This window comes from Dictyostelium discoideum, assembly GCF_000004695.1.
Source record: "Dictyostelium discoideum AX4 chromosome 2 chromosome, whole genome shotgun sequence".
Lineage (NCBI taxonomy): Eukaryota > Evosea > Eumycetozoa > Dictyosteliales > Dictyosteliaceae > Dictyostelium > Dictyostelium discoideum.
The window spans coordinates 687631-698669 of NC_007088.5; the positions used below are offsets into that span (position 1 = coordinate 687631).

The window sequence follows — 11039 nt, forward strand, 5'->3', positions numbered from 1 at the left end:
CAGATAATTCTAATATCTCAAAAAAAAAAAAAAAAATTAAAAAAAAAAAAAAAAAAAATTAAAATTTTATTATTTTTTATTTAAAAATTTAATTAATTGATTAATTGAATTTCTTTGAAGTTGTTGGGAAGTTACTGATAAACTAAATTCTTTTTCAATAAAATTTTTTAATTGACTTGTTATTAAGGAATCAGCACCATAATCTATTAAAGTAATATCAGCATTAAAATTAGTTTCATTGATTGATAATAATTCTGAAACTTTTGATAATAGTAACCCATCTATACCTTTATTTGATTCAGTACTTGTTGAAGGGTTATTATTAGTTGATATTTCTAATTTTGAATTATTCTCATTAATTTGGTGTTCAAATTTATCAATAATTGAATGTTGTGGATTATTTTTAAATAATTTAAAATTAAAATTTGATACAATTAAATTTGTTGATAAATTTGGATTTTGAATTTGTAAATCCAAAGCACCCAAAAATTTATTCATTGAAACATGAACATAACCTTGTTTCTCCAATGATGTAGCTATTGATTCACTTCTTAAAACAATACCAGATTTAATTGAACCATAATAGGAACATATTGATGGCAACCCAATTGATTTACGATAACGTGATAATGAATCCAAAACACTATTTGCACAAACATATGTGCATTGGCCTGGAGAACCTGCTAAAGTTACAGTAGATGAAGCATTTATAAAATTCTTTAAATTCCAACACCTATTTACAGACTCATTATGTAAATTAATTGCACCCATAGTTTTAGCACCGTGTGATAAATTCAATTGATTTAAATCAATATCTTCAACTTCACTAACTACTTTAGTAAATGCATAATGAAAAATTGAATCAATATTATCTATATTTGTATCTTTTAATAACTGATTCAATGTATTTGTTAATTCATTTGAATTACTAATATCAATAGTATTGAAATGAAATTTAATTTGATTATTCTCTTTTGAATTATATGTTTTGTCAATTAATAATTTTAATTCCCATTTAATTAATGATTTTGAAAGGATGATAATATTTTCAACACCTTTTGAATATTTACAAATCCATTTCAAAACTTCTAAAGCAACACCAATTTGACCTGTAATTATTAAATTTTTACCTAAATGATTTTCAGAAATTTTATAATCTGATTTAATTATTGAATAAGTTGAATTATTTGAATGTTCTTTTAATAAATTTTCTAAAACATCTTCATTATTTTCAATAACTATTGTATGAACCATGTTTTTTTCATTTTTAACCATTTGAATTGCATGATTAATATTTAAATTTGAATAATCAATAATTGGTAATAAATTAATTTCATTATTTTCTATTGCTTTTGAAATTTCTTTAAATAAATCTTTGATTATTCTTCCTCTTCTTCTTATTGGTATTAATTTCTTTAAATCAATAAAATGATAACCTATATTTAATTTTCTACAATATTTATAGAAAAATTCTAAATCATTATTATCATTATTATTATTATTTAAATAATTGAAATTAATAATTCTACTTGTAGAGTTCAAACACTTTAATATCAGAATGAAAACTATTAATTGATGAATTTATTATAAGATCAATACCTTGATCATGTTTTGATTTTATTTCTTGAATATAATTTTTATAATTATTTAAATTGAAAATACCACCACTTATAAAACCACCAAAATTATCATTAACATATATTTCCATTTCATTAGAGTCAACTGTAACATATATTAATCCTTTATGACCTTTCCATTTTAATATATTTAAAGTTGAAATATTATTATTATTGTTATTAATATTATTATTTAAATGGATTAAAATATTTTCATTTTCATCCAATTCACCAATATTATATAAACCATATAAAACTTCTAAATATTTATAAGGAATAGAAGCTGCATTATTATTTGAGATATTTAAAGGTTTATAATAAATCCAATCACCATTTACAACAATATGTGATGAAGTTGTATTATATCCAAAACCATATACTTTTTCACCAATTTTAAAATTTGAATTACTACAAACTCTGGTTATTATACCTGAAAATTCTCCAAAGTTATCACCGTCATTCACATTACCTATGGTAGTTGATAAAACTTTAATTTCAACTTCTTCTTCCCCTTCTTCTTTTTCTTTTACTTTAAAAATTGGTTTATTTGAAGTTAATTTATATTCAGAATCAATTAATTGTGTAATTAATGAATCATTATTCTCAAATGAATTTGAAATGAATTTTGATTTTGAAATTATTTCTTTTTTAACCCTTTCATAATAAACTTGACAATTTTTAATAATGTAATCATTTTGAGTATTTTTATTTTCATCTAATAATTCAATTAATAAAGATTGAATATCTTTTATTTCCTCCAATGATTGTAAATCGAAATCAATTGCTTTTAATGAAAGTTGAGGATACTCTTCAAAATATCTCTTTGCTCCAACCAATGATGCTGATAAATAATTACTATCTCTTGAATTTAAAGTTATTAAAACATGTTTTGATTTTAATTTATATTTTAATAGTAATTTATTAATTTGAATATATTCAAATGTAACAAATTTGAAATTATTTACATCTAATTGATTTATTGATTTAGTAAAATAAATTATTGTTTCATTATTAATTTGAGAATTTAAAATTGATTGATTAAATTGATCAATATTTGAAATTTTAATTACACTTTTATTAAATTTTATTGTATAATTTTCATTTTCATTTTCATTTTCATTTTCATTTCCATATATTATAATTTGATTAGGTGATTGAGTATATTTTAGTTCATTTAATCCATATAGTAATGGTGGCTTTTGAGAATGAATTACATAACAACATGATCCATCTTCTTCATATGAGTTTGTATTTTTAAAATTATGATTTTTAAAAACTTGTAACCAAGAATTTGGTTCCATACAACAATTAGTTTTTCTAATTTCTGTATCTTCAAATGACCACCATTGACTGAATGAACCAAAAATACTATCATTTACAATTGAAACATATGGTTCAATTAATAAAATTTGACCATTTGGTGATAAGATTTTATAGAGTTGATCTAAGGAATTACCAATGTTTTTAACAACGTGAAGAACATTTGTTAAAATTATAAAATCGAAATATGAATGTTTTAAACCTTGCTTTTTAAATTCCTTTTCAATATCAATTGAACGATATACTATATTAATATTATTACTAAATGGTTCTAATTTTTTCTTTGCTTCTGGAATGAATGAAGATGATATATCACTCCAAGTAAATTCAATTTCAATTTCATGAAATGGATTTTCTTTTAATAATTTATCTAATTTTTCAAGGAAATCTACAGTAAATGAACAAACTCCACCACCAAGTTCAACAATTCTAATGACAAGTTTTTGATTTAATATTGGTTTTAAAGAATTGATTATTATATCAGTAATTAAATTTCTTTGAATTGTTGTAGTCATAAAATTATTTGTACCATAGAATTTATCCAATAACCCATTTTCAAATAATGATGTTGGTGTTTCAGTGATTGGATCTTCTTTATCATTTTCATATGGGAATAATAATTTTGATATTACTTTAATAGATGTATCTAAAACTTGGTAAATTCCATCATCCTTCAATACCATTTCATTTTCATTATTGCTATGGTTGCTATTATAATCATATTTCTTTATTGTTTCAAAAACAAATCTAAATAATCTTTCATTATTATTATACAAACAATATAATTTTACTAATTGATCAATTGTTAAAGTTTTAATTTCATTTAATTTAATATTTGTTCTATTTATAATATTGGATAGGAACTGATTTGAAATGAAATTTTTACAACAATTTAACATAAATTCATTTTTAATTTCATTAATATTTTTAAATTTTGATTTAAAGGTCATTGAAATTAATGGAAATGGTGAATCTTTTGGTTGTAAATGTGTTGAGAATAATTCATTCATTGGATATTCAATTTTTAATGGATCTTGAATTGGTGTTAATGATTTACTAATTAAATTATCAATTTCAATTAAAACAGTACCATCTTCCAACATAATAATAACTGATGAATGGAATGAATCATTTAAAATTTGATTTAAAATTGAATAAACGTAAATGTTTTTATGTTTATTTCTATCAGTTGGAATATTTGAATTATAGTATCTTAATCCTTCAACTTTGTGAAACACTAATTGACATTGGTAATCTATTAATACTAAAAATCCATGGGTACATGAATCTAAAATTGTACAATTAAAAAATGATTCTTTATCAGGTAAATTATCAGGTAAATTCATTGACACTTCAGATAATGAACAACTATTACCAATATAGCATTTATTAATTCCTTTAAAATCACCACTATAATTTAACCCAGTTTTAATTTTAATCATATCATATAAATCATCTCTTTCAATTAATGAATAGTTACATTTTTCATTAATTAATTGGTTAATATTATAATTTCTTTGTTGAGTAAATAAGTTATTTGATATATGGAAATTTCCAATACACGTTTTAACCCATTCATTTGATTTAATATCTTTATAATAACAATTCAAACTATACTCATTTATTTCAATTTGATTCACATTTGTTTGAACACATTGATTTATACCTTCATTTAAAATTAATGGTGCAATAAATTCAATTTGATCAATTATAATATTTTTATGGTTATTTTTGAATAATTTTAAAAGATTATCAATATAACCCATACCTGGGAAATAAATTTTCATTTTAATTTGATGACCATTTAAATATTTGAATGGATTTCTCTTAATATCAATATATGTCTCCCTTGATAAATATGGTGAATTATAACTTTCATTACCTAAAATAGTAATTGGTGGACCATTAATATAACTTCTAGAATGTGTATAATCAACCTTCCAATATTTTTGATCATCCCATTGATAATTTGGTAATGAGAAAATGGTATCATACATGTTTACTTGATTTTCTAATTGACATTTAAAGTTTATATTTATTCCATTATCGCAATATAATTGTGAAATTACTTTTTGAAATTCTTTAGTTGAATTTTTTAATTTATGTAATGCTGAATAAACATTTACTTTAATATCTTTATTTTCAATAACAGGTTTCATTTGTTTTAAATAATATGATAAAGTTGGATGTGGTGCTAATTCAATTATAACAACTTCTACATCACTTTTATCATTATCATCATCAATATGTTTATAAAAATTTGAAATTGTTTGTTCAAATCTTACTGGACAAATAATATTATCATAAATATATGATGAATTAAATAATGTTGAATTATCAAATAAATTTGTTGTAACTGTTGAAAATATTGGAATTAATGGTAAATTTGCAGTAAATTGTAATTTAAATATATCATCTTTTGTTATACATTGATTTGATGTATGGAATGAAGATTGTGATGCAATCATTGTTGCAAATTCATTATTTTCTTTTAATTCATTAAATAATTGATTTAATTTATGTTCATTACCTGCAACAACTATTGAATTTTGAGAATTGTAACATGCAATTTCAAGATCAGCATATTTTGAAGAGTATTTTGAAATATATTCATCTGAACTTTGATTAATTGATAACATTCTACCATTACCATGAGTTTTAATCTGTGCAATTGATCTGTGATAAATTATATAACACAATGTTTCTAAATCAATCATACCAGAGCAATGAGCTGCTGAAATTTCACCTAAACTATGACCAACAATAAATGATGCTTCAATGCCCCAATGTTTATATAATTCAAATAATGATATGTTTAACATTGAAATTGCAGCTTGTGCAATCAATGGTTCATGAATTGAATTTAAATTTGATGATTTAAATTTTTCAAAAACTGAATAACCATAGTATTTAAATAATGAATTATCAATTCTATCAATTGATTCTTTAAATATAATTTCATCATTATATAATTGATCAAACATTGTATTATATTGTGAACCTTGGCCTGAAAATACAAATAATACAATTGGTTTCTTTTTTAAAATTGAAAAATTTGATGATTTTGAATTTGATGTTTTAAAATTAACTTTTCCATCAACCAATTCATTCAAATTTGATGCAACATAAACTGAACGTTGAGAAAGTGATTTTGATTTATTATAAATTTGATTATTAACAAAACCATTAAATATGGCACTATTATTTAAATAATAATCATTTTCATTAATTATTGAATTTAATTTTAATTTATAATTTTCAAGTGATTTAACTGAATTTGCTGAGAAAGGTATTAAAAATGATTTATTTATTTGTTTAAGATTATCATTAGTGTTATTATTTATAAATTCTGATAAAATTATACAACAATTTGCACCAGTTACACCAAAATTATTAATGGCAATTGAAATTGGTTTATTGTTGAGTTTTCTAGATGGTAGTGAAGTGAATGGGATTGGTTCTGTTACAACTTTTAAATTCCATTCTTCAAATTTAATTTGAGGATTTGGTTTTGAAAAATTCACACATGGTACTAATGATTTATTTTTAAATATTAAACAACATTTGATAACACCAATGACACCAGATGCTGCTTCTGAATGACCTGATGAACCTTTGAGTGAACCAATTAATAGTGGATTTTGTTTTGAACGATTAAATGCCATTGAAATACCTTTAGTTTCAATTGGGTCACCAGTTGGTGTACCTGTTCCATGGCATTCAAAGTAGTCGATATCATCACATGTTATTGAGCCATTGGTTGATTTTATTGCTAATTTGATATTATCAGATTGTGAAATTGATGATGGTGCATAGAAATTCTGTTTATCTGAATTACCATTACCGTCGACATTGTAACTTGAACCTTTGATAATACAATATATTTTATTACCATCCCTTATTGAATCTTTTAAACTCTTTAAAACAATGGTACCAACACCTTCACCTCTGAGTAACCCATCTGCACCAATATCGAATGGTCGACACACACCAGATGTACTTAGCATATTCAAATATGAAAATGCTTTAATATTTGTTGTATCAACTATTAAATTTACACCACCCACAATTGATAATTTTGATTTCCCATTCTTTATACACTGTGCACCCATCGAAATTGCTGTACCTGATGATGCACATGCAGTATCTAGTGTAACTGATTCACCACGTAGGTCGAAGCAATAGGAAATTCTATTTGCAATACCATGTGCATATGTACCAAAAATATTTAAATATTGTTCATTTATGTTGACAATCGATTCTCTATACTCTGTTGTTGAACTACCAATGAAGACACTACAATCTGAGCCACGGATACTTTGATGGTCAATACCAGCATCTTCCAAACTTTCCCATGTCGTCTTTAATAATAAACGTTGTTGCGGATCGATAGTTGATGCCTCTGATGGACTAATTCCAAAGAACAATGGATCAAATGATTTCAATTCTTCAAGTGGTAATACACCAGCATATCCATTACTAATTTCACCCAATTTACTATAATTCTCACTCCATCTTTCATTTGTTTTACTTATTCCATTGAAACCTTTCTTTAAATTATTCCAAAAATTTTGAGGTGAATCATTAAGTAATTCACCAACAACACCACCACCACTCTCTTCACCAGGCAATCTTAAACCAACTCCAATAATTGCAATATCATCTTCTTGGTATTTTTCTAAATACATTTTTTTTTTTTATAAATGTTAATAATTAAAAAAATTTACAATTTTATTTTATTAAATACTTTATGTTTTTTTTTTTTTTTTTTTTTTTTTTTTTTTTTTTTTTGATATAAATTAATAATTAAAAAAAAAAAAAAAGCCACAAATCCACCCAACACCAAGATTATTCAAATAATAATTTTAATTTAAGATTGGTAACATCGATTATTATTTTTTATAGATATATTATTTTATTAATAAAAAAAAAAAAAAAAAAAAAAAAAAAAAAAAAATTTGATCTTGAAAAACTTTATTTTTTTTTTTCTTTAAAATGATTCAACAAATTTATAAATTAAGGTGAAAATTATTTTTAATATGTTAGTATTTTATTAAAATAAAATGGTTATTATCTTTAATACTAGAATCTAACAAATTTTAGGGTTTCGTAACATAGGATAATAGGGAAAAATAAATCTCAAACGTTTTTTTATGTTTATTGAAAAATATCCCACGTAATTTATATAAATTTTATAATTTTTTAACAAATCCATTTTGATATTGTTATTATTATAAATATTATTATTATTATTATTAAATTATTTTGAAATTTTCTTTTTGATATTGTATAGAGTTATAACAATATATTAATTATAGATAATTCATTTATGGCTAAAAATCACCTACACTAATAATTTATTTAATTTTTTTAATTTCCACCCCCACCCCACTAAAATCCCCTTAAAACACACCAATATTTTTAAATATCATCTAAAACAAAAAAAATAAAAAAAATTATTAGATTTATATCTATTTAGTTAAATGTGTAATTTTAACTGTTTTTTAAAAAAATAAAAAATAAATCTTTTTTTTTTTTTTTTTTTTTTTTTTTATATAAATAAAAAATATAAAAATATTTTATTATTTTCTTTAATTTAATTTAAAAAAAATGGATTCAGAAAATTTTAAACAACATTTAAAAAAATTATATAGTGTTAATAATGGCAAAGTTAAAATAACAAATGAAATTGTTAAATTTACACAAAATCACTCAGAACCATTACATCAAGTTCAAAAAGATTTGATTAATTGTAAACATATTATTTATTTATTTCAAAATTAATAATAAATAAATTAATACTAATTTTTCAATAATAATTTTTTAAAAAAAAAAAAAAAAATAGACACAAACACAAATTTTGAATCGAACTCATATATGTTAACTGATGGTAATCAAAATCAATTTTTCACATTATTATTAAAAGGTAAATAATAATAATAATAATAACAATAATAATAATTTTTATTAATATATTTATCTATATTTTTTTTAAGTTTTAAATGCTAAAAAAGCAATTGATGTTGGTGTTTATACTGGATTAAGTTCATTATCATTTGCACTTTCAATGCCAGATGATGGTAAAGTAACTAGTATTGATTGTGTTAGAGATTATGAAGAATGTTGTCATTTACATTGGAAGAAAGCAAATGTTGATCATAAAATTAATTTAGTAATTGATAATGCAAAAAATCATTTACAAAAATTAATTGATAATGGTGAATCTGGTACATTTGATTTTATTTTCATTGATGCTGATAAAGACTCGTATGATGCTTATTATGAATTATCATTAAAATTAATTAGAAAAGGTGGAATAATTGCATTTGATAATATTTTATTTTTTGGTGCAACTTTAGTTGATCATGATAGTAAAAAACCGGAAGATCAAATATTTTTGGGTTGTCCATCATTCCAAAGAATGGTAGATGCATTAAAATTATTGAATGAAAAAATTGCAAATGATGAAAGGGTTATTAAAACAATGTTACCATTATCTGATGGAATTACATTAGTTACAAAGAAATAAATAAAAATAAAAATAAAAAATAAAAATATTTTTATTTATTAATCTATAATTATTGTATCTTTTTTTAATAAAAGTGGAATTTTTGATATTATTAAAGATGAGATTTGATATTCTTCATTGTAAACTACATAACCATAATCATCTTTTTCTTTATCTGTATCATATGGATAAATATCAGAAAAGTGATCGGATGGGATGATTTCACTCTGTTTTACTGAACCTATTATTTTTTGGGAAGTTGGAATAAAATCACCTTCTAAGCAATCGATTAATTTATATCCAAGATCAATTGATAATGGTTCACTTTCATTACCAAGGGAATATTTAGGTGCTTCAACTGTACTTTCTTCAACTCTTAACCAAGTATAATATAAATATAAATTTAATTTATTTGCAATTATTTTCAATTTATTTAAAACCTTTTCATCACTTTTTGAAAATGTTGACAAAGTTGATGAATTTAAATCATATTTTTTATTTAATATATAATACATTGTATTATTAACTCCATCATATGTTTTTGATGAAAATAATTTGTTAATCTCTTCTTTTAAATTTTGAATATTATTTTTTGTTTCAATTTGTATTTCTTTTTTATTTGTATTTGTATTGGTGTTGGTATTGGTATTGGTATTGGTATTGGTATTGGTATTGGTTCTGGTCTTAGTATTGATGTTTATTTTATCATTTAATGCAAAATCATATTCTAAATATAATCTTAAACCTGTTTCAACTGGTTTTATTTGGAAGGAGTGACCATACTTTAATAAGAAACATACAAATGAAACTTTTGGACCAATTGTTCCATTGAATTTGAATTTAGTTTGTTTAAATTCATTTTTAGATGATGGCGATGATTCTGTTGATAGTTTTGTTGCTTTAGTAGTTGGTGTTGCTTCATCTGATAATTTTCTTTTATTAGTGGAAGTAGTTGTAGTGGTAGATTCAACTGATGTTGATGTTTTGCTCTCTATTTTTTCTTCCTCCTCCTCTTCTTCTTCTTCTTTTTCTTCCTCTGTAATTAATATTTCACCACCATTTGATTTAGATGGGAATACTATAAATAATTTACCCTTATTATCTAATTGATGATTATTTGGTATTATTGATTTTAATGAATTTGAATCCTTATTACTAATTACAATATTTAATAATTTAAAATCAATTTCTTTATCTTTATTAATAACTAATTTCTCTCTAATAAATAAGAATATGCTTGATAAAGTTTTGTTCCATTCCTCCATTTTTATAAATTCATTTGGAATTAAATAATCTATTAATGAGAAAGAATGAAAATTAGTATTTACATATGTAATAATAAATTAAATTAAAATAAAAAATACCTTTTGAATTTGATGTGGTTATTAATCCATTAGCATTTTTAATTAATTCATTTAATTGATGTTCTACTAAAGGAAATGATATTGGTCCAAGTCCATTAATATCAATACTAATCGGAGTTACTAACTCATTTTCACAAAACCAAGGATTAAGATTTCTGATTTCATTTTCAAGTCCCTCCACTGGTGTATTTAATAAATCACCAACAATTTTTAATTTTTCATTAAATTTTA

At 22.3% G+C, this 11039-nt stretch overlaps 3 protein-coding genes across 3 annotated transcripts in view; 1 reads left to right on the forward strand and 2 right to left on the reverse strand.

The window, feature by feature from the left end:
• Positions 1-69: 69 nt before the first annotated feature.
• pks10 (beta-ketoacyl synthase family protein) lies at positions 70-7624 on the reverse strand (the record flags this gene model as incomplete). The annotated part of the gene is made up of 2 exons (XM_001732915.1): positions 70-1565; positions 1663-7624. The coding sequence occupies 2 exons, from the start codon at positions 7622-7624 to the stop codon at positions 70-72; spliced, it is 7458 nt and encodes a 2485-aa protein (XP_001732967.1).
• A 922-nt stretch (positions 7625-8546) lies between these two features.
• Positions 8547-9465, forward strand: omt1 (O-methyltransferase family 3 protein; the record flags this gene model as incomplete). The annotated part of the gene is made up of 3 exons (XM_640529.1): positions 8547-8688; positions 8782-8862; positions 8933-9465. The coding sequence occupies 3 exons, from the start codon at positions 8547-8549 to the stop codon at positions 9463-9465; spliced, it is 756 nt and encodes a 251-aa protein (XP_645621.1).
• Positions 9466-9503: 38 nt separating this feature from the next.
• DDB_G0271592 (hypothetical protein) overlaps positions 9504-11039 on the reverse strand; it is a gene marked incomplete at both ends in the record, with an annotated part of 2147 nt that continues 611 nt past the window's right edge. Inside the window, 2 exons of the mRNA XM_640530.1 lie at positions 9504-10738; positions 10809-11039. The exon at positions 10809-11039 is cut by the window's right edge and continues 14 nt beyond it. Coding sequence (XP_645622.1) covers positions 9504-10738; positions 10809-11039 — 1466 coding nt within the window. The remainder of the gene's footprint in view (positions 10739-10808) is intronic.